Genomic DNA, 24,630 nt, shown 5'->3' with positions numbered 1-24,630 from the left:
TTGAATGACAATTCATTGAGACAGTTGTTAGGTTTGGTTGAAAGTTCACATTGACTGCTTTCTTCAAGGTATGTGCCTGGATGGCATGTCAGGTTTTCTATGATGACCAGAGCCTGTTCTGAAAGTTTTTTCATCTGGTCTGAAAGTGAGACGGGCATGAAGATTCAAAGTGAAATTCGGTTCATGCAATCAATATTTATTGAGCTGTAAAATCAAATTGCATAAATTGCATGTTGGCTTTTCCCATCGATACTGAATCGTTGTTCATTAATAAGTCTTTTGAAATGAATAAGAAACCACAATTACATATGAAGGGATGGGCTGAATGCTTGAATGTCTTTGGGTCAAAGGGGAAAGTGATAAATGCCTTCTCTCACTAAATTGTGGTTTCAGCTTTGTAGCTGACCAAGCCAGTTGTGGTTTTCTTTTCACAACGTATGTTGACTTCACAATCTGCTCAACGTTTTTGCTTTTGTTCTCATCTTCTGCGCATATTTAAACATAAGTCTCAATGCTGCTTTGCTTTAGTGCTGCATCGATTTTACTTGTCAAACTGCATATCAAACTGTTCTATGTTAGTATGTTAACATCTTGTAATTATCTTTAAGTATGGCCTTAAAGTCTGTAGAAACATGTAGAGTTGAAACAGTGATGATGTCACCCCCAGGCTGTATAACTGAATTTGGTGAAGTTCTCCCCTGTTAACATCATAGGGCCTGAGGATCGGCTAGATATCTTTCAAAGAAAGGTATTATTAGTTACAAAAAGCTGGAAAATCCCTGAATCTTGTGATCTCATGAGTTTTGGTTTGTCACATTATTTGCAAGTACAATGAAGAGATGTTCTATCAGATCTGTGGCCCAATTGAACCATGCCTAAGTCCTGCCTCTTTTCATTCTAATAACAGGGGAGCAAGTTTGAAACCTGACAGAACCGTGGTTCCTGTAATATTTTCCTGCTTCCTGTAATATTAAGTAATGCTACCTCTGTTCACGCAGTGCATTGTGTACAGTCCAACCTTTACAGGGAACCATAAAGATGTTATGTTTATTCTGGCAGTCCCTGTACACAAAAGCGTTTTTTTCAGAGCACCAGAGTCCCTTTTAGAAAACCTAATTTTACCGCAGCAGTGTCGGACCGTCTGCCCTGCGCAGTCCTGGTTTACCTATAGTCTCCCTTACCTCCAGCAGGCCCGGCAATACGACCCGGGCTTCCAGCAGCGCGTTGTCAGTGTTGGCTGTAAGCGGCTCTGAGCTGCTGCCAGGCTCTACACCTCCTGGGTCTGTCTGCGGTAGGCTGGTCACTGTCAGTGGCCACGCTGGAGTCTGAGCTGATGAACCTGCATGATATTGTCAGTTTTTGGTTTTATTTGTTGCGATATACATCGACATCTAGCATCCCAATGGGAAAACACATGATATTGTTTCTTTTTGTTCAGCTTGTCTGTTCTTGCAACAGTAACCAAGGGGGCCAAGACCTAGGACCGGTCAGTTGGTTTGGCACTGTTCGGCTCCAAATGGTTTGTTTCTTATTACAGGGGCAGTGTGTAGAATTGAGTTGCATCTAGTGGTGAGGTGGCAGATTGTATCCAACTGAACACTGCAACACTTCCAAGTGTGCCGGTTAACTACGTTGGCCTTCAGGTAACAACAAAATAAAATAAAAGTGTTTGGTTTGTCCATTCTGGACTTCTGTAGAAACATGGTGGTGCAACTCTGGGAAGAGAACCCAGAGTTGCACCATATGTAGATATAACAGGCTTATTCTAAGCTTACAAAAACACATTGATTCTTAGTTTCAGGGGATTATACACTAATGAAAACATAGTTATGTATTCTATTCCATTTCTGTGACTCAAATCCCCTTAAATCCTATATGCTGTTCCCTTAAGTTAAGGCAACGTTCCGGGCTGTGCAGATCTTCCCCAAAGAAAGATCTTAACTGATTGAAATGTTGCCTTGGAAGAGAAAGAGAGTGAAACCATTTGGAGCCGAACTGTGTGCAGACCTCCTTTCACCTCGTCTTTTTTAGCCCACTTTTCATTCCTGCCTGTGATGGGGTTGAGTGGAAACTGTGGCAGTCTTTTGCAGAAAATGTGGAATCAGAGGGGAGGATGGGATTGGAGCCTACTTGAGGGGGGGATGGGTGATGCAAACGCAACCACAGCAGCAAAGTTGTGCACAAGCACTATTCACGTGTAGGACAGCGTGAGCCAGCATCACATAGTCGCCCAGATAGAGGTGGTGATGATGATGCTGATTTCAGTCAATATGACTGGAGGTTAAGAAATAGTATTAATGCAGTTGACCTAAAACTAAAGAACAGGCCAAGCTATTATATTTGCATCCGTCAATGTGTCGTCATCAAATGTCTCGCCTCATTATTTTTGCAAACACATCCATCAATGGCATCAGATAATTATTATAGTTTAACATAGCTGTTTCCCTTGTTTTATGAATTTTCTAGAGGCAACTGCCACCGAAACACAGTCTTCATAGCATATCACCAGATATGCATTTAATAAGTTGTGATTTCGTTCTTTTTTTATAAAAGAGATATGTTAATAATTGAATTATTTTTTTAATTTTTTCAGCATAGAATCTTTCAGAAAAACAATAAGATACTGTTCAATATTGATGCTCATAGGGTGGTGTACCAAGGGGGCTTTGATTGGCTGCATCCAGACCACACAAATGCATTAATGTTATTAATATTACCAGAGATAAAAGGCCAGCCACTCCCCTTCCCTCACCGGACAAAGTGGAACAACACAAAGCTGAATTAGTCTGGTGAAATGCAGTTCAGCCACATCCTGAAATGTGTCCCAGTTTTACACCAGCACCCAATCATTTGAAGGGTTTCAGAGATTGTCTGTATAACAAAAGGGTCACCAGCTGTTTTTTGTGCATGGAGGAGGGGGATTTAGGAGTGTGGGTGGCTATGGGTGTCCTGTGCATCCACTTGTACCAGGCACATGGTGATTTGGGAGAGGGTCCTATACAACCACTTGAATCTGACTTCCTTATTGAAGTCATTTATTCATTAGTCATTCATTATTAAGTGATGACGATCAGTGCCCACATCATCATCATTTGTCAATGTTCTGTTGATGCAATTAGGGGATGTCGTCTTTATTTTAAAGTTATGGTTCTCCTGACTTGCTTCTCCTGCCTACTCTTTGGTTAATGGCCTAAGTTGGGTGAAATGGCTGGACTTTCCCACATTCAAGAGAGTGAATGTGTTTTTAGTGTTTGTGCCCTGACCGACGGGGCTCTTTTCCCAGACTATATTGTTTGGTTTCCTCCCACAATCTGAGGACTGAATTCAGAGACAAACTGGAGAGCTTTGCAGTCCAGGCACGGGTAGCTCGGTGGTGGGCATGATGTTAACTTTGTATTATTCATGAGTAATAAGTTGGAAGTTGGCAGTATATTCATTTTGGACATTAGTCTATTAATCTGGTTCCTCTTTTGCTCCAAAATGGAGCTATTTCATGCCACTGTTTGAATACAGTGAGGCTGATTGAGATCAATACACGCAAATACAATTTCGAGATCTTTCTGTCCTCCACAGTTAAAATGACGGCTAAAAGGGGTTAGTCATCTGACATTAACTTGAGGCACCAGTGCTCATCCATAATGTTCTCTGGCTTCACAGAACACGTTAAACACAATGCAGCGTCTTTCTTTTTTTTTAAACTTTTTTTTTTTAATTTAAAGATGGACCGTGAACAAAAAGATGTGAGGGCCCTGTGCCAGAGTTTTAGTCATGATGCCATGGTGCTTACATAAAGCTAGAGAGCATTTAAAGCGAGACTTCGGTTGAGTTAATTGAGGAAAATCAGGTCACTGCTCTGTAAAATGGGTGCCTGTTGTGAGCAGTGAATGTAAGGGCCTCTGTATTCCCCTAGTCTGCACTGTGGTCTATACACTGCCTGGATCATATGATTGATCTGCATGATGTTTGAGACACTGTTTAATCATGAGGTAAGATAAAAAAAAAAGAATTCAACTGTTTTCAATTTAGAGATTTGCATTATAATGCACAGCCAGTGTTCTATAGCGTATTTCTTGTCATGGCTTTCACCTCTCTATAAATGTAATAATTATAGTTTAACCAATGTCTAATATTTATGACTTTAAAGTCATAGATTGTAATTATTTATTTATGTATGTAATCTATTAACTATTATTATCTTCTTTTTTTCTTGGAGTGAGCACCATTTGATGTGTGTTGTTCTTTCAGTGTGTTGTACACTGTACCTGAATATAATGTGTGCCAAGACAACATACAGCTGAAAAATGGACAAAGAAAGTAACTGTCTGAAAAGGCATGTTGTTATGTCGTTAAAAAAACTAAATATAAAGTGAGTTAAAAAAACAAAAGTTATAGACTGTTGGAATCAGCACTTTTCTTGTTGCACAGAAGTTTCATTACTGATCTATTGGAGGCTTTATTTTGTGGTATTTTTATAGTGCGAGTGCTATTATTTCATTATTACTTTTACTTGTAATGTTGATGAGCAAAGATGAGCCGAGAAGATAAATCTGTTCCGCATTTATACGATAGATATCAAAGCTGTGGAAGTAATGCTTTATCTTAAATCAGTTTCAGTTTGCTTCTTAAAGGGATAGTTCTGGTGTTTTGAAGTGGGGCTGTATGAGGTATTTATCCATAGTTGGTGTATAGTGTATCTACGGTAGATGGCCTTTTTTCTGGGTGGCTAAAGTCAGTTTTGCTGCTGCCCTACTCCACAGTAGTAGACAAGCAGTCTGCTTCTCCAAGCTGGCTGCGTGGTGACCATCATCTACTGTACTAATACACTGACTATAGATAAGTATGCAACCTCATACAACCCCACTTAAAAACACCCCTATTAACGTACTATCCAGCACATCCACACACTTCCCGAAAGTTCATTATCAAAAGGTTGACACAGGCAAGTTTGAGTTGTCAATACATTAAGTGCTATTTTTAAACTGGGAAATAGCAGACACTTCTAAAGCTGTGGGGGTATTGCTATAGCTTTCCATGACACATGATGTGTTTGGAAAGCCCCTGATCTTTTGTGTCAGCACCTGCACAGAGGAGAACATCCTTCTTGGACCTGGTCCATGAGAATCATTGCCTCTTGGAGCTGTGAAAACAGCTGAAAACCCTGACGAAGGATCCTATATCATTTCGTTAATGTTAACATTGAGGTGACAACAGTACATTTCTTCATTAGACACGTTTGTGGACGTGTCCTCCAGACTTCGGTTCGACACACTAGGGCTAGGCATTACTTGAAAGCCATTGGCATGTAACTTGAATATTTACTGTTATTTCAGCTCTGATTTCATCCCAGTTCTGGGTGCGTTGTGGGTTTAACCCCCCATGTCATCACCTGAGAGGTTGCCTGATATCCCTCTCTCTCTCTTTGTTGTAGTCCTGTGTTTGTTTAGCTTCTGAATGGAGTCCTGCTGGCTTAGCATGTTTTCTCTGTCTGCTGGCTTCTAGAAGCTTCTCTTTAGTCTCTGTCATCCTGAACTCTGAGTCTGCGTGAGCTGCTAATATTAAAAGGCACTCGCAGCCCCAGCTAGCTATCTGTGTCGCTGGACTGGGAGCAATGTATGATTTGGCGACGAGTTCGACGGAAAGGTTGGGCGGCTGAAATCTGTCCATTCCTTCCTGTCACTGACAGTCTATCGGCATGCAAAGCACTAGCAGCCATCTGCTGCTGTATAAATAGACAGTAGTCAGATCTGGAACAGCTGGCACATAGGCCAGGACAGCGCCCTTTCCCTCTGCTTTCTAGCTAGAAAGGCAACCCCACCTACAGCCATTTAATGTATTTCCTTTTTTTAAATGTTGTTTTTTTAACTTTCTGGCACGTTAAAAGCAAATTTAAAAAAAACAACAGTTTTTTGCAACTACGATATGAAGCACATTTGTGTGTTTACATGCACTAGGCCTATTATGTATATTTTTAATTTCTGAGGAATTTTGATTTCTTAATGCCATTTTAGCGAGAAACGCCATTTCCTTAATTGGGGTAAGAGATGTGAAGCTATCCCAAAACCAAATATATGTGCATTTTATGCTCTTGCAATAAATAGTGTTTTTATTTTCACTCTGGATATGTTCTGGGGGGAGAACAAGAAAGTTGCTGACCAGCTGCATATTTCCTGCCCGGAAAGTCGGATATAATTAAATAACCAACATTTTTGGTTGCATGGAAACACAGTTACTGAATTATTTTCAAATAAATAAATACTAAAATAACAAAAAAAAAAAAAAAAGAATTGTAAAATGAAATATTTTTTCAATGCTATCATTTGCAGCTTACATTTAGCTGACTTCCATTACTTTCCAACGACGATATTGAGTTTCTTTCTTCTAAACGTAGGGATCACATGGAGAGGGGGAAGGGGGTGAGGCATTGTGAAAAGGGTCATTGTGATAGAGGAGACTGGGAACATAAAGCCTTGTCATAATAGATTACCTAATGTGTTTTGCGGGCTCTGTAGACAATTGCAATACCCTGCATTCAGTGTATTGTTCTGGTGTCTTCCTGTGCTCCTCCCCCCGTCTCTCACCCAGTAGAAAGAGGACGTGATCAGCCTTTTGAGTAGAAAAAAGATTTGTTAGTGGGAACTCGGTGCCTTCCTTTACTGTGACACGTTTTACTCTGATTTAGTGGCTCATCTAATGACGATGCAAGAGCCTATCATTAAAAGAAAGGGAAAGAAAAGCAAGAAAAGCTTGTTGGTCTGAGTTGAAGACGGTAATATGGATTTTGGTGTGAAGGGTCACCACATTTTCTGGCTCAAAAAACTCACCTGCCTCCAGGTTTCTTTTGGCAGGAGTACTTGGCATTGGTATTTAATTGCTGTATAGATACTTTTTAATGAAAGGCCACAAGGCATCTATCTGCCTGACGAGACGTGAAAGTGCACTATATCCAGAGGGGTGATCAAGATACTGCATGTTTGTTTCTGTTTTGGAGATGTTGTATGTTCTGTGTTGTGGCTGCGACAAGCTCAGCTGTTTGTCAAATGAGCACAGCAGTGCTCAGACGCTACTTTTAGCCCTCGGCTTTGAGCTGCATCCAGTGACAACTCTGTCACCTGTGCTGCAGTCCTGGCAACCGCGCCATCACACACTCTCTTCCAAAGACACTGGATACAACACGCAGAGCATTTCTGTGGACACGTCAGAAAGCGCCCCATCCAGCCTTAATGCTCTTCATTTAAGACTGAACAACCATGTTAGCGTTACTGTGGCTCTGCTCATGTCAACAGCCGCTTTGCTTCCCCACTCGCGCAGACTGTGACCCAAGTGTGCATTTACAATCTATGGAGATGCAGAACATTAGAGCAGTGATGGTACTGATTTATCTTGACGTGGTGATGGGACAGAACACACCAAAGGTGAAGCTTTATTTTGGTGTGTCACCCCAAATGTAATGAACGCAAAACAACACACACACTTTCCGCTCACTGATTAAGTGCTCATGGTTAGGGTTGCTCTGATACTGCAAACAACACTTTAAGTGAAATATGGCAGTCTGCAATCCTGTGAGTGAATAGAATTCATGAAATAATGTTCTTCAGAAGTGAACCGTTATACCACACTGCTGACCATATGCACACAGACCGGTGATGCTATTACCATTTCTCAGTCTTGCTAAAAGAAGCACACATTGCAATTCCAACCCTGCTCATATATCATTTCCCCGAATTCCTGGGTACTCACCCATTGGTTTTCATTTATATTTAAGTGTTTTATTAATACCCTTATCTCTTTGCTGTGATCACGGAGCGACATCTTGGGGGCAACTGTGTTTCAGTGGTGAGCAGGGTCTTCCTTAAATCAGAGGATCGGTGGTTCGATCCCCGGCTCCGCTAGCCCATTTCAATGTGTCCTTGGGAAAGACATGCTCCCGTACCTGTGCCTACGGTGAATGAATGTGTGTATGAATGTTAGCTACTGATGGGCAGGTGGAACCTTAGCCCCTCCCATCAGTGTATGAATGCGTCTAAATGATGAGTAGTGTGAAAGAGCTTTGAGTGGTCAGAAGACTAGAAAAGCCTTACACAAGTACAGACCATTTACCATTTACATCGACCAGCCCAAACTAAGAGCTAGCAGGTCCTTAGAGGGTTACTGGAAGGGAGAGGAGTTAGTTCAGCCATTTTGGACCCTGTTTGTCTTCTAGTCTCAGGTGAATGGGTCGAGCTTTTAGTCCCCATCTGGTGTGCAGAGACCTCCCAACAACCTAATTACCACAGGGTATTTGCTTTCTTGGCCAGATTATAGGCCCCATGTTGAACACTGGAGCACAACATGTCTGCTGAGGGATGTTCTTTAGATGGCAGGATGTGGTTAGTTAACTTGAAAGGGAAAGCTCCTGTGGAGTGCCAGCATCACATATTTTGTGGAAGAGAAACTGAAAATGCTTTGGCATTTTGGACGAATATACATTTGAATTGCACCTGCATATGGGCTTCTGAAGGAATTTCTCTAGAACCGTGTCTCCTAATTAGTCTCCACAGAGATTTGCATGACATCCCTTTCTGTTATTGAAGCTTGGTGTTGTTTGATGGCCTGAAGGTGAAACCGGTATGATAAGTCATTTATGTGGCTCTCTCTACAAATTTTTTGTTTCTGCCTGTAGACCTTCAGTTTCGGGTTACCAGGTATATCGGCTCCAGCCAATTGATGAGCTCCTTCTGTTCTGCCAAGAGTAGTGCCTTGGGATTTATAAATGATAAAATGTTTGCCTTTTGTACTTCACTATAATGTTCCCGTTATTAAATGGTCCATTTACAAAGTATTTAAAAGGTTTGTGTGTTTTAAAAATTGGTTCTGCAATTGCTTATAGAGTCTGACATGATAAGTAGCTTAATGTCTTACTTACAAATCCTAAAGCTTTTCACACTTGGCCTTTTGCGTGTTGCTGGATTATTAAAGGATTGAAATCCTGAAATCAGTTTAATAAATAAGTGTATTTAATGACAAACCTGCATTTAACTAGTTCTGTATAGTTTCTCCAGAAAATGGGGACTGCTTGAGACGAGAGAAAACAGAACATAATGTGCCGCATCCTCCCCTTCTCTGCCAAGTTGAGGTTGTTATGGCAACGAGAACTTGGTCCTATACCTGTTGCCATGGTTGAGAGACAGAGTAGTGATGACGTTTATTCGGCAGCACACTGCGTCTGCCTTTTTTAAGTCAAGGAAGTGACTCTGATGGGAATATTTACTATAAATGGAACACAGACAGTAATAGAAAAAGTAACATTTCAATGAGGAATTCCTTCATGTATCAGTGCTGCTTATAGATTATGCTTGTAAGTATGGTGTACAGAGTGACTGATATTCAATTGAGAAAAAGTAGGGCAGTCCTGCTAGAAGATATGAGGTGCACCTTTCTGATTTACTCAATCTCAGGTGGAGCGGATACAATTCCCTTAATTCTGTTTGGCTGCAACAGTTTGACAGATATGTGATGACGCAATAGTTGCATAAACCTTGAAAGGCAATGTGTCATCATTTAATACAAGTAATTGTAAATTAGAATGCACACACATGCCCCATCCCTTACTGCCTTCAATACCCACTCATAGACTCTTACATGAGAGCACCACTTGTGTGACGCACTGGCAGGACCACATGGGTGAAGCAGCTATCTGTTCTGAGAGCAATGGAGTGGGCAATCAAATGAGACATTCACATGCCACGTTGTGCAGCTTTGCTGTGCTTAGGTACACGTTTACACCAAAACATCCACCCGGTTCACCAATGAGAGCCCATGAGCAAACGGGGAAAGTGACAGAATCGTGGATTAGAAAGCTAACATAATATCTTGTCTTGCGAGAACGCAACTGATTCCCAGTAAGCCAAGGCCAGTCTGTCATGGGCATCCAACTGTCTAAATTCCCCACATATGGCACTGTCGCCATCTTTCCCTTTTTGCTGCTTAGTTAAACTTACTCGTTAGCACTGAATTTTGCTGACACTGAATGACTCTGAATTGGACTGTAGATTGTTCCAGAAAAGGGCAATAGGGACACTGGTAACTTAAATCCCTCTTCATTTCTTCATGCCCTAGCTCCAATTTCCCATTGGAGACAGGTCAAAGGTGAAATTGGGCTTTATTTAGCCACCTGTTTTGCTATATCCTCTTGCAGTGCCCAATATGGAAGCTATTGCTCCGCAATTGCAGCGTAACCTTTTTGAAGGCTGATGGGGTTTCAAACAATGCATTGTTCTTACCTGTGCTAGATCGTTTCAGTGCAAGCTACTTTAATCATCACATATTTAGCATTACGCAGTTAGTGTTCTGGTTTCTGAGGACACGTTGTGCTTTTCTGTCAGCATGTGACCTGTGGAGGGTGATATACAATCTCTGTCTCTCCACATCTCCTGAATTATTGATAAGTGTGCTGAAATCCTCTAAACACATGAGGCACTCTGCCTGGGACATCTTGATGCCGAAGCCTCTCGAGCACCCTCGTGTTGAGGAGCCAGACCTGGCTTTAATTTGCACATTAGCAAAGCACAGAATTTGCATTAAACAGAGCTAATTGCTATTTTGTGGTCCACACTTGAGATTTGCTTTGAAATAGCAAAAAAAGAAGACACTTATTTGGTTGCAGATTCACAGTTTTTCATTTCAACCTACCTTTTGGTTTCTATGGTTTCTCTGTTTTGGATTGTTGCTCGGCCCCTGAACACACCTATTAGTCTCTAAAACCCTCTTTTTCACTCGCCTCTTTGCTCCCTCCTCTTCACCTTCCCCCTCTTTACTGACGGTGGAGGTATGCATTGGTCTGTGTAGCCTGAGTGAACGCTCTGCACTGGCCCCTGATGCAAGCCAACTTAAGTCAATAAAAGTGCACTTTGTTTAAGACGGAGGTTTGAGGCACAACTGGGATAAAGAGATCTACAAATATCCTACTGTAATTTCTTAATCTTCTTTTCTCTCTGTCACATATCCAGTGGAGAGTGTGGAAAGCTTGAACACAAGTCCCGGGGGTACTAGCGAGCATGGTTGAGAGGGATGACATGCCAGGCATGGCTGCAGATTCTTCCTCATTAAGAAATGTCTGTGTGGCCATAGGGAATAGTGGGGTAGAGCAGAAATAATGTGTCAAGGGCAGGTGGTATAATGAGAATAAGCTGCATGTATTATTTAAACTTTGTATTGATCTTTTGTTGTATCAATGCATTGATTACACAAAGACACTGATTACAGATGGCGTGTTTGGAAAAGGTTGACATGGATGCAGTTCTCAAAAAAGCTGATATCTAATAATCCATCACCAGTTCATGTGAATTTCAGTTCCCAATATATCACGGTTGATGCTCTGATTGAAGAACATGATCTTGTAAAGATGTACCCATTATTTGGCAACCGGGGTACATCACATTTTATGCAAACGGGGTCCATTTTGAAAATGTTTTAGAAGAATGATATAAATAATCTATTTAAATGAGGGATGGGAGTTAGGTAAGATGTTGACGTTTAAGGAGCATTTTATTCAAACAACCTTCCTAACCAGTCAAAGAGTGAGATACAGTGAGTTGGAAAGCAAAAGAAAGTGAATGTGCCAGAACAACAACACAAAAAACTAAACTGAAACATATATCTGATTTGATGCTCTCAACTAGAACTAGAACAAATCTATTAATTAGACGCAAAGGCAACCGGCTTGCAAATATACTTCAAGGCCAGGATACAAACTTGTGTTTAATGACTAGTTGGTTAAAGATTCCCTGACATAATTAAAATTACTGCAAAGAAGCAACTTTGGCTGGATACAATATTTTGGTTGAAAGGATTGAATTTAAATCTTAATCCAGTGATTCAACAGATGATGAATCATGAATGAGTTAACTTCAGGTAGGCCTTCAGATGAAACTGCTAGACCTTGGGAGTAGTTCTTGTCCTGTATTCAAATCGGATGTTATCAACCACATTGCTAATTTCGTTCTTTCCCCACAGCTATTCTTAACCCCAAAGCCCCAAAGGAACCAGCAAAGACCTTCAGTTTTGATTACTCCTACTGGTCACACACTACGGTGAGTTTGAGCATTTTCTCTCCTCCATAGTTCAGTCTAATGACATATATATGTGTATGAATGAATATATATATATATACCACAAGTGTATTGAAATTCTACACATTTAAATCCTGTCTCTGTCTTTCCCACAGCCGGAAGACACGAGTTTTGCATCACAGAACCTTGTGTACAATGACATTGGCAAGGAAATGCTGGCACATGCATTCGAGGGCTACAATGTCTGCATCTTTGCTTATGGTCAGACAGGATCGGGCAAATCCTACACCATGATGGGCAGGCAGGAGGAGGGGCAGGAAGGCATCATTCCCATGGTTTGTGGTCTACAATACATCTTTCTGATTTTACTGAATTGCATCGCAGAGATTAACCCATAGGTCACAGTCTTGGTCACTTTCTGTAATGCAAAAACATTTTTTATAAGTTATTCTTCAGACATACCCTCCTGTCATAATTTTAAACCAAATCGATCCAGCACAGAAATGTGAGTGCAACTTTACGGTACCTTTACTTACCGTACCTTAACCCTTTACATCATTTTGTTGCTAATTGGTTTCCTATACATGCAAATAATTTATTCGTCAGTATCATACCTGTTGGTCCACAGATCTCTCTTTCTCTTCATCCTCCCTTTCAATCTCCACATGCTGTCAATTTGCACTAAACATCTTCTTTCTCTGCCCCTCAGCTCTGTGAAGATCTCTTTGAGAAGATCAATGAGCACACCAATAAAGAGCAGCTCTCCTACTCAGTAGAGGTGAGTCTCAGAATGCTTGAGCATCTGTGATCTTTGTTCTCGGTCCCGGCCTCTGACTCTTGTGTTGGCTTGACTCTTAATGAACCATTCCTAGCCTTCTGCTTTATGATATTGCACTGCAGCACTTGAGCTGATAATACTTTTGCACTTTATTTTCTAGGTCAGTTACATGGAGATCTACTGTGAGCGGGTGCGAGATTTACTGAACCCTAAAAACAAAGGGAATTTACGAGTGCGAGAGCATCCACTACTGGGGCCCTATGTGGAAGACCTGTCCAAGCTGGCTGTCACCTCCTACACAGACATTGCTGACCTGATGGATGCTGGCAACAAGGCTAGGTGAGCCTAACCCCGGGATCATGCTGAGATCACGGAGAAGACGGGGAGATACATTGGTGGTAATAGCTGTGATGATGTGTTAACCCACGTCCTCAGAAGAATTATTTAATTAAGGCTGCAAATTGTTGCCGAGATAACAATAATGTAGAATCAGGAAATGTTCTTCTGACAGATTTCTGTGCGCCTTAATCTTCCTGCACTGACTCAGAGGGCTAATTTCTGGGACATGGCGTGAAAAGCCTGTATCTCCCCTGTGACTGCCCCTGTGTGGCTTGTGTAGTTGTGTTTGCTGTCCTCATAGTATTATCCCTGTACGCCTTACCTCCATAATCCTTGAGACTCGATTCCCTCTAATAGGGGTAAAACCCAGTGATGATAATAACCAAGACCACGAATTGAGCATTAATATTACTAAAGTGATTAAACAACAACCATATGTGCGCCCCGACAGAACTGTGGCTGCCACCAACATGAATGAGACCAGCAGTAGGTCCCATGCTGTTTTCACCATCGTCTTCACACAGAAGAAACACGACAGCGAAACCGATCTCTCCACGGAAAAGGTCAGACAAGACAAAAAGACAGCATTAACTATTCACACCTAACATGTTTATAACTAACTCTGAGCCCTGGGATCTGTTAGTAGTTTATTTCTTCATACTGTTTTTTTTTATTTACAGCCCATTTATTTAGTTTTCTCATTTGATTTCAGCTACGAGGTCTCCTATGGTCCTGTTAGCCAGTGGTGACCGCCATTTTAGAATGTGACTTTTAGGCAAAGACAACGACCGCTGTGTTATTCCAAACACAATGCCCATTGTGTTCAGCCACTCTATCAGATTTTACTGCCTCGCTGCATCCACATGTTTAGAATGATTTACACTTAAAAAAAATATACAGATTTTGAAATCTTTGAAAACTCAATGAACTGTATTCTGTAGTCGGTGCTGTCATTTTTTTCAGGAATATTTTCATCCTCTCTGTTTGTTATAATTCTAATGTATATTATTCATAAGCTTGATGCATCTCAAATGTATTTACTCCCTCTTCAGGTCAGTAAAATTAGTCTGGTAGACTTGGCAGGTAGTGAACGAGCAGACTCCACTGGAGCTACAGGTACCAGGCTAAAGGTAAGCCTCCCATTATCACAGACTGCATTAGCAAACCGTTGACCAGCATTACATTGATGCCTCTTTAATAATAAACATCTATACTTGCAGGAGGGAGCAAACATCAACAAATCTCTCACCACGTTAGGAAAGGTCATCTCTGCCTTGGCTGAAGTGGTGAGTGCTTTATGTCTCTTTGTTTTTGTTTTTTTGATGCTTCTTCTCTTTTTCAGCCTTTTCTCTTCCCCGCAAAAAGCCTGACCCTGTCCTCCTCAAGGAATTCATGTTAGTAGTCTGGTCTACTCATGCTGTAATGTCTGCCCTTCTCTCTTCTCTTCTCTTCTCTTGTCTTTGTAATGCTTGCAGACACAGGATAACTTTAACAGCAAGGTAAACCCTTTGACCGCTTAACCACTAACCTCTAGATTCCTCCAAAGAGGCAGATTTGATAGCCTTTTCACATGTGCCATACGGAAGCTGTTCCATAGGTTTCTGTCACCACCATTTTATTATGTGTTTCATCAAGTGCTGTACTTTTAGGCATCACTCGCAGTAAAATCCACAATCCTTGCAGCAGAGCAAAAGTTAATCAAATCAGGCCGCTACTCATTTTACCTGACGTCTTTTCCATAACATATGAGGTGTTTATCATTGTGCATCATAATATTTTCTTAATGGCCATCCCTATTTTTCAGTTTTAAAACAGAAATATTGCATCGGTTTTATTTCTCCCTGCATACCTAATGTTTGTTTCCTGCAGAGCAAGAAGAAGAAGAAGACTGACTTCATCCCGTACAGAGACTCTGTTCTGACATGGCTGCTGAGGGAGAACCTCGGTATGAACATTAATATCACCTGCTTAATATCCTTTACTGGTGGAATTTATGTCCGTGAACTGTGTGGCAAAAGTCTTATTCCTGGACAGCAACATAACTGAACCATCTGTATTCTGTGAGATGAGGTGGGGGTGAACAAAAAAGACTCGAGCTAGTGTACATTACTCTCAGACAATTTAAGAAGGACACTGTCAGCAGACTGTAATTCAACCTAACTAGACAAGCACTTCCATCGCCTTAGTTCGGTGCATCTTCAATCTTAGCACACATGACACACATAGATAGTACTTTGCAGTTTAGTCTAATGAGACTGAGGTTTTGTATTCGTGGAATTTGTATTCAGCACTAATTTGTCCTATAGTCGGCTTTTCTTTCGTGCTGCACATTAGTGCTACACACTGCAGTTATTTTGAAATACAATCATGTTGTATTTCAAAATAAATCAACTAGTCAAACTAGTTGTGGTCTACACACAGTGTGTTAGGAACATGGCCTTTTACACTAATTGTTGCATAATTAGCCTCTTTCCTGGTCTTTTGACATCAGGTGGAAACTCGAGAACAGCCATGGTAGCTGCCCTCAGTCCTGCAGATATCAACTATGATGAAACTCTCAGCACGCTCCGGTAAGGTTTCCATCCAGGACCTCGATAATAATAACTTCTAAAATAATTGTTACATTTTTTGGGTTGCATTTATTCCATAATTATAAATAAAGTGTATCACTGTTACAATTTGTAGCTATGCTGACCGAGCTAAGAGCATCAAATGCAACGCTGTCATCAATGAGGATCCCAACAATAAGCTGGTGCGTGACCTGAAGGATGAAGTGGCTCGACTGAAGGAACTTCTCCGTGCCCAGGGTCTGGGAGACATCCTGGACAGTGAGTTTAATGCCATCACAACAGGCCACACGGCTTCTACCGCCACTCTCCGGGTCGACCACACGCTGGCAACATGCTCTTTCTACTTCACTGTCTCATTTCGTTCAATCCAACTTTGTTTTCATCACTGTGCCTGTATTCATTCAGGACATAACTGAAACACTTTTTTTTTTTACCATCATACTATACTGATTTATTATGCCTCCTAGCAGAGTATAATGTAGATTTTATATAATGTACAGTATATAATGCACTATAGAACACTACATTCTTAAAAAATATACGGTTGCATACTGTATGATTACAAATGATTTAATGAAAATATGAACATTCATATGGCTGATTATGACTGGCAACACAAATGGCAGTTGAAAGCTGCATTAAACACAAGTGTAATGGCTCATAGCGAAGTAAATTAGAGAGACATTGCACCCATAAATAACTTCTAATATCTGAACTGAATAAAAACTTGCCTGCTTGGATCATGCCTAATGACATGGCACTTAACGAGTAATTCCATGCCTTTTCTTCTCATCCTCATTATTGTTCTTCTCATCTCACTAAGAAATGTCTGTAACCTTTTCCTCCCATTCTACTGGTGCTGACCTCTGACCCTTCTCATCTTTTCCTGCTTCCTCTCAGTTGATCCTATGGGAGATGATTGCCCAGGAAGTGGAATCAAATGTGTGTATATGTGTGGTAGTTGTGAATTGTCCATCACATTTTGCCCTATTAATAATAGCTAACATTGCTTATGCCCCCAATTAACTGCATATGTAATCTGCTACCAGCTTTGCATGTAAATGCTAAAAAGCTAAAGCCTGATAGAAGCAGACTCAGCAATGCCAGGCTTCTGTAGATGTGCTGATCTGGCAAGGGCTAGCATGCCCTTAGCTTAGCATGCTTTGTGCTTCAATGATGGCGCTGAGGCAGCTATTCACATCCAACTGTATCACAAGTTACTTTTGGAATATCCCTTTTTAGAAGCATTACTTTTAGAATAGCTTGTCTGTCTCCCCCACCCCCAAGGCACCCACACCATTGTATTACCATGACTGTCTTTGATTCACTTCCTCGTGCTTCTTTTCTTGACGGTGGTCTTTCTGCTTTCTTGCTTTCTGCTCACTAACCCTCCGCTGCAGGTGACAGTGCTCAAATCTTTAGAATGGCACTTCTCAGTTCTCAAACTGAGGCTCAGAGCTACAGATGGAAAGGTGCACGATATTAAAATGTCTATGTAGCCGCACCAGAGTGGGACTGTATGTGTACAGAGTTGACTAGCTGGATGTGTTTTGATAGTTTGTATTTAATAGTTAGTTTGCTAGTGCGCTGTATTCTTAGAAATCCCTAATAACTACTTTGACCAAAAGCATGTGTTCACTTATCTTGCAGGATAAGAATATACATGTTGTTACTGTTATCCCACTACGTACTACATGCTAGTTGAGTAGCTCAGTACTCCTTCCCTATTCTTCGGGAACATGAAAAGCCTATACTGCCAGCCTTAACTGGACACAATGTCAACACCTCCCGACTCATTTAAACTCTGCGGTACCGCAGAGGTCCTTGAAGCCAGTGTATTGACATGCGCTGCATGACCTTTTAGTGGGGCTGCTGCGGCTCCGCTATGGTGGATGTGTGAGTGCACGCTGAATCTACTTGACTGCAGGCTGAACTTAGTGGCATGTGTCAATGACTCTCATCTGTCCTTTCTCTAGATCCTCTTACAGTCTCCCATCCGGTAGTTAATACACTGATAGCAGTTTTCATTAAGTGTGTTGTCATTCAAAACAAAGGCAAAGAAGTGACATCATCCTATTCTTCAAAAATGAACACACTAGAAATTAAGTCCTCAGAGTTTAATTGCTGTGCGCTGTAATTCTGGCCCACATAAAAACAGCCTTCTGGAAACTCTAATGGAATACAAGCTGAATTTGTCCGTAGTTGCTCTGGGAGTTGAAGAGTTGGTGCAAGCAGACTGTTGCACACCACCTGAATGAAAACTGCTTCTCTCTGTAGCTGACTATCATGCTGGGTGTTTGTCTTAACCCTTTGACGTAAAACGTGTGTCTTACATTGGTCTTCCCTCCCCTTTGTGTTCTCTTTCCCCATCTTTTTCTCACCTCAATCTCCTCCTATTTGGTTCCTCCATCTTATGTGTTTTTATTTTCCCTATCCCATTATTCCCCCGTCCTGGACATATCCTACCTCTCTCTCATTCCCTCTTTCTCTCCTGCTGATGGCTCAGACCTCAAAGACATTCAGAACAATAAGAATAGATACTTGATAGCCTCAGAGAACCAACGCCCTGGCCATTTCTCCACAGCCCCTATTGGTTCCCTGACAGCCTCACCATCCTCTGGCTCACTGTGTAACCAGGGGCTTCTTCAGTCGGTCACCAGCATCCAGGAGCGCATCATGTCCACCCCTGGAGGCGAGGAGGCTATCGAAAGACTGAAGGTAAAGCAGGCCTGTGTAGACTACAAGAGTCGAATCACACTTGTGTTTGGTGTTAAGAAAGAAGAGAAGTCCACAGCTATCTCCCACCCTGCTACGACTACTTACAACTCTTCGTTTTTTCTCTTCGCCTCAGTAGAGCTGAAAGCTGACCCAGGTTGTGTTGTGTGTGGCAACAGGCTGGCTTGTAAATGTTTATGCAAGGCAATGGGCCGACATTAGTTTTCCATAATACTAATTATATAATTATTGAAACAGAAAATCTTCACACGACTATTGAAACATGGTTATAACACATCCTTAATTATTGATGATCATAAAACAATAATTATTTAAAAGAAATGTTCCACTTGTCAACAAAATCAAAATGCTGCCTATTCCCACAAGTCTGTGGCACAGGAGAGGCTTCCCTTGTTGTCAGATATTGCAATAATACATTATATTGATTAACAATTCTTATACCAACTATTGCCACATAAGAAAATCACACTTTGATTAAATATTTCAAAAGATGCCTCAGTAGAGTGAGGGCTGTAGTATTTTGAGTTATATACTATAGTAAATGTCTGAATATATTGGTGAACTTCATACCAACACACAATAAATTAGAAGTGTGTGTGTGTGTTATTGTCGAGATTGCTGTGGTTTAATTTCAGCCCACACATCATAGCCTTTATTCACAACATGTTCTGCCTATCAGGCCGCTGAGCTTTACTTCTCTCACGCTCGCACTCGACCTCTCACTCTGTTTATACGGGAGCACAAGCATTGAAACAACCAAAAGTGAGGAGCTGCAGTTTCCATGGCAACCACAGTGCCCAGTCTTGTCTGTCATCCAATGACGTCAAGCGCCAACGCAGACACGGATGAAATTCGACCAAAATAGATCGAGCCTTATTGGCTTTTAGCTTTAGTGAGGCACATATTATTCCCATTCTTTGATCCTTAAAGGTGTTGCAGAAACAAAGACGACAGTAAAGGTTCCCTAAATCCAGATAAACGTGATCATCATTGTCAGTATTGTCCAACATAACAATGAATTGTGAACTTAAGCTAAGATGACTGTATAGTGCATTATTAAACCTTTATAGTAACACATGTCATCAAGATTATCGATACCCAGAAGAACAGTACCCCTCTGCTTTTAGATGGGATAGGATTTTTACTTGAGCCTAAAGCAACACTATCAGAGGGAAACTCCTAAAGTTATGGTGTAATTGCCATATTATATTACATCAGTATGTTACCTCTGTTTTATGCCTGACTCAAATCTTTCTTTGATGAACTTGACCAATATCACACATGTGTCACTAGTATAGCAGATGAAATCTCTTGAAACCAGGCTGTGTTGTTCTTTTCCTCATACTTGTTTTTTCGCCTCTTGTGTTCAGGAATCAGAAAAGATCATTGCTGAGCTCAATGAAACCTGGGAAGAGAAACTGCGAAAGACTGAGGCAATCCGCATGGAGAGGTCGGTACTGGCTTTCCCACCTCGATCTCTCAAAGGGGGCAGATGTGTGTCACACATGTGCCTCCACCCCTCTTTCAATTCGTCTGTGTCCTGTCAGTACTAGACAACCCCCCCACAGCTCTTTGTCTGTCTTTTCACCCCACCGTGCTGTCTGTCTCACTTCTTTCACCTATCTGTCTCATTTCCTCTGCACTCATTCCGTCCATGGCCCTCCCATTCCCTTCTCTGTTGTCACACTCTGCTGCACAAACACTCCTCTCATACCCGTCTCTTCCCCTTTATCCACTCATCTGTGGCTGCAGACATCAACCTTGTCCGTCCACTGAATCTTTCTGATGCCATTCCACAGATCACTTACTGTAATGTTGCACACCACCACTTCCCATCCTCTTTCTCCTATTAAGATGCAAAGGCTCTTTGCTGAAAATAAATAGAGTATGTGCTTCTCTGTTGCATCATGCTGTCCTTTTGAGTATCATTCCTGAGCCTACAAATGTTTTTCCCTTCACTACAGGGAAGCCTTGCTTGCAGAGATGGGTGTGGCAATCCGTGAAGATGGAGGCACTTTGGGGGTCTTCTCTCCGAAAAAGGTATAAAAGACACGAGACACAAGTACAGACATTGATGGAGAAGGGCTGTGTCACCTTCCACCATCACGTCGTCTGTTTCCTATGATGTGTTTTTCTTTGAGCACCCTCCCTGTCTATGAGTCATTGGTATCTACTCATTTCATCAATCTGTCTGTCTGTCTTTCCTCTCTGTTATTTTATTCTTCCACACACTCAGCTTAGCAATGCAAGCCCATTTGATGACCAACTTGATTGTTTTCCAACCAAGAAGGTTTGTTAAATTGAATTAGAAAACAAAGCGCCTTTCCTGCACTAGATTAAGTAGTGATTTTAACATCATAAATGTGCTTATTTCCATGGTCAGAGTTGTCCCCATGATTACCGCACCAGTTGCACAGATCTGCATTTAGTTTAATGACTGTGCGGAGTCACAACAGTTCCTTTTCCCCCTCCCATGTTTGACTAGAATCTGAGAAATAAGGCATTATTTTCCGTTTAGGGTCCAAAGTACAGATAAACACACCCATACCTCTGCACAACCCTGCGGGAAGATTACGCGTTGCCAGATTTTGATTAAATGCCGCCGAAGGGGGTGTGTGTGTGTGTGTGTGTGTGTGTGTGTGTGTGTGTGTGTGTGTGTGTGTGTGTGTGTGTGTGTGTGTGTGTGTGTGTGTGTGTGTGTGTGTGTGTGTGTGTGTGTGTGTGTGTGTGTGTGTGTGTGTGTGTGTGTGTGTGTGTGTGTGTGTGTGTGTGTGTGTGTGTGTGTGTGTGTGTGTGTGTGTGTGTGTGTGTGTGTGTGTGTGTGTGTGTGTGTGTGTGTGTGTGTGTGTGTGTGTGTGTGTGTGTGTGTGTGTGTGTGTGTGTGTGTGTGTGTGTGTGTGTGTGTGTGTGTGTGTGTGTGTGTGTGTGTGTGTGTGTGTGTGTGTGTGTGTGTGTGTGTGTGTGTGTGTGAGGAGCAGGGGGAACATTGGAGCACATTAAAACACATAGCGATGTAACAACCAGCGTTTTCATCCGTCACACACAACCAAATTGCATCTGACAAAGATAAAGTGTGCCTCGTGCCTCGGTATCAGACACAGAGGGGCGTGACAAAGCGGCAGTATTTGACAACTTGAACGGGCTACGAACCGTGTACCCTGTTACCGGCTGGGGGCCACAGCCCCACATGGGGCCATCAGGGTAAATACAGGCAGAGGTCGGGGTCTCTGTATAAACAGACACCACCACATACTTCTGGTCATAAGTGATGATTTAGAGTATTTACATTATTTAAAAAGTATTCTCTCATATTATACATTAAAAAAAAGAAAGGTTCATAGTTATATTGTTTAACTTCAACTTTACACAGACCACTTAAATCAAGTCTAATCTTTGAATATTACACTTGGCTCTGAGTAGATTATTCAAATGTTTCCTAAAGTAGTCATTACATTCCCCTCACTCTCCTGGTGTGGCAGCAACATAGAGGCCAGTAGATGTGTTGGTACAGGCTTCTGAGAAGAGGCACGATGGGGATGAAGAGATAACAAATCTCTGTCACAGCCTGCTCAGAACTAGCTGTCACTAGATCAGCTGTGGTTTCAAAACATTCCCTTCTTTGAAATGAATCCCTTTTTAGGCACGTTTAGATCTCCCTCCTCTGCTGATATGTTGTAGGGTTTTCTCCTTCACATCCATTTGTCCTCCATTCATTTTTGTATTTCTTCTCTTTTCACTCACTGCCGCTCAATGGGTTAGCTTTTCACTGAGAAGCCTTGTGATCTATTTGCTGACTTTAATGGGGTGTTTTCCCCCCAAAAGGTTGGTGGTTTGACGGAGTAGCTGCTAGCATTAGTTGTAGTGATGCTGTGATGTACCAGACTCTAGAGGTGTCAGCACTGTGTCAATGACACCCTTTTTGTTTGTGTACTGTGTATAATGCATCACTTACAGATCCTCAGCAGTGTATGATATGAAACTATGCCCATTGCCCACTCGATTATCATTTCTAGTATTGGTATGTCCTTTTGGCACTGCTGAATATTGATGAAAGTAGAAACCCTGGAAATATTTTTGCGGTAAACATAACCCTCTTATGTTTCATCTGTAGACTCCCCACCTGGTTAACCTGAATGAGGATCCCCTCATGTCCGAGTGTCTGCTCTACTACATCAAAGACGGAATTACAAGGTAACAAAACCTGAACGGTGACACTGAAATGCTGCAGTGGATATAAAAAGGTTTTGAATTTCTTCCAGACAGTATCTCAGTAGTATCTGAACTACTCTGAACGCTCTTCTTGCTCCACATCAAGAGGGAAAATGGAATTCAGAGTCGGGGGGGGAACTCGCATAAAATCACCAACGGTTTTGCTATCTAAAGTTACTTTCTTCCCGTTTCCTTCTGGCCCCCTCTGTAGAATATACGTGTTGAGTATTTTGTTACCACCGCGCCCCCGGGGAGCAATAATAGATGACAGAGTCACAGACAAAGGAACGTATAGTGCTTTAGAGGTGGTGTCTACTGAAAGTATGGTTTAACATTCTGCTTCTGACTTTTTGACAAAATGGCCGCTAATAAAATGAGAGGGCAGTGTTCACTTTCTCAAAATGGCCACTGTGATTATTTCAGGGTGGGTCAGGCCGATGCTGAAAGACGACAGGACATCGTTTTAAGTGGTGCTCATATCAAGGAAGAGCACTGCATCTTCCGCAGCGAGAGGAACGCCAATGGCCATGGTGAGGCACTATATCATGAGTTTTTGTTATTGTTTTGAATTAAGAAGAGTTGATGGAACCCCTCCTGCTCTGATTTAAAGAAAGATACATGTAAACCCTAATTACCTGCAAAGAAAAAAATAAACTCTCTGTGACTGTGACAATAAATAAGATTGGTGCATAAATATAGACTCAAGATCCATCTTCTGTTTCTAATGGAAAGTAATCACTTCAAACTGTGCATTAAATATTTATCCTTTACCGTTTAAAAATGAACATTGATGAGCTTTTTGAGTCTCTGATGATTGGTTGATGTATTCTTTGGTGAAGTTATCGTCATGCTGGTGCCCTGCGAGGGATCAGAAACCTACGTCAACGGCAAGCGTGTTGAGGATTCAATCCAGCTTCGTTCAGGTATGTATCTCATGTTTGCAAATAAAGATGTTGATAATCTGTAAAAGTGAGACTTGTATTATCTCCGTCGGCCGCTTTCCTATTAACTGCAGATAATTGAAGACATATAATGGTATTTTTCTGGGGCGTCATAGATCATAGTTGAATGTTGCTCAGAACACAGCTAGTGATGCTCTAGTTTAAATACCAACAACATTCTGAAAAGAAAAGTTGGATCTCCGACATTTGCACTGTTCTATCGGCGCTGAAGGGAACATGTCTTTGGTCATTTGATGCTCTTCCCGCTTATGTCTGCCCCATGTTCTTTCAGGTAACCGCATCATTATGGGAAAGAACCACGTATTTCGGTTCAACCACCCAGAACAGGCCCGAGCTGAGAGGGAGAAAACGCCAACGGCTGAAACCCCTGTCGAGCCGGTGGATTGGACCTTTGCTCAGAGAGAGCTTCTGGAGAAGCAGGGCATCGACATGAAGCAGGAGATGGAGAAAAGGTACGCGACCCATCTTGTTTGCTATATTTACACAGACTTCTAATGGTGGCAGTAGCCTGATTTGTGATGCATTGCACAGTATATCACGAATTGTGTAACGTATTTCACAATATACTTTGCTCATTTATGTAGGCTCACGGAGATGGAAATCTTGTACAAAAAGGAGAAGGAGGAAGCAGACCAACTTCTGGAGCAACAGCGACTGGTGAGTCCAAATAAGCTGGATATTAATCAAACCCACTTTTTAAGTTTTATGGATTCAGTTTTTTTGTGTGTAATCACCTCGTTAGAAGTTGTAGACAAGTTCGTAAGTAAACTGCAGAGTGGGTTTAATAGATATTAAGCCATACTTCATCTTATGTCTTTTGCAAGTTAAGTTATAATTGAGTAATTCAGCTAATTTGTGATATTTTGTGTGTGACTTTGATTGAAATGTCATAAGTGGAATTCAAAGTTAAAGCATGGTTTTTCTCTGGTCAAGTACAATTGGAAAGCTAGTTTTATTTTTTTTTGATGATCGTTTTAAATCGGTCCATT

The 24,630-nt window shown here is 41.6% G+C and overlaps 1 protein-coding gene across 6 annotated transcripts in view; it reads left to right on the top strand.

Moving 5' to 3' along the window:
- kif1b (kinesin family member 1B) overlaps window positions 1–24,630 on the top strand; it is a 55,132-nt gene that overhangs the window by 5,689 nt on the left and 24,813 nt on the right. For 4 of the 6 annotated variants that reach the window (XM_034536897.1, XM_034536903.1, XM_034536898.1 and 1 more), the window contains 19 exons: window positions 11,992–12,068; window positions 12,203–12,382; window positions 12,757–12,825; window positions 12,986–13,164; window positions 13,616–13,727; window positions 14,217–14,294; window positions 14,385–14,450; window positions 15,034–15,109; window positions 15,656–15,734; window positions 15,850–15,992; window positions 16,635–16,676; window positions 18,319–18,452; window positions 19,841–19,920; window positions 20,435–20,510; window positions 22,582–22,661; window positions 23,103–23,209; window positions 23,519–23,602; window positions 23,913–24,093; window positions 24,226–24,298. In XM_034536897.1, coding sequence (XP_034392788.1) covers window positions 11,992–12,068; window positions 12,203–12,382; window positions 12,757–12,825; window positions 12,986–13,164; window positions 13,616–13,727; window positions 14,217–14,294; window positions 14,385–14,450; window positions 15,034–15,109; window positions 15,656–15,734; window positions 15,850–15,992; window positions 16,635–16,676; window positions 18,319–18,452; window positions 19,841–19,920; window positions 20,435–20,510; window positions 22,582–22,661; window positions 23,103–23,209; window positions 23,519–23,602; window positions 23,913–24,093; window positions 24,226–24,298 — 1,916 coding nt within the window. The remainder of the gene's footprint in view (window positions 1–11,991; window positions 12,069–12,202; window positions 12,383–12,756; window positions 12,826–12,985; window positions 13,165–13,615; window positions 13,728–14,216; window positions 14,295–14,384; window positions 14,451–15,033; window positions 15,110–15,655; window positions 15,735–15,849; window positions 15,993–16,634; window positions 16,677–18,318; window positions 18,453–19,840; window positions 19,921–20,434; window positions 20,511–22,581; window positions 22,662–23,102; window positions 23,210–23,518; window positions 23,603–23,912; window positions 24,094–24,225; window positions 24,299–24,630) is intronic. The other 2 variants (XM_034536899.1, XM_034536902.1) reach the window with 1 other exon arrangement.

The sequence above is a fragment of the Cyclopterus lumpus genome, chromosome 7, assembly GCF_009769545.1.
Source record: "Cyclopterus lumpus isolate fCycLum1 chromosome 7, fCycLum1.pri, whole genome shotgun sequence".
NCBI classification, from domain to species: Eukaryota; Metazoa; Chordata; class Actinopteri; order Perciformes; family Cyclopteridae; genus Cyclopterus; species Cyclopterus lumpus.
This window is presented reverse-complemented; position numbering and strand designations above follow the sequence as displayed.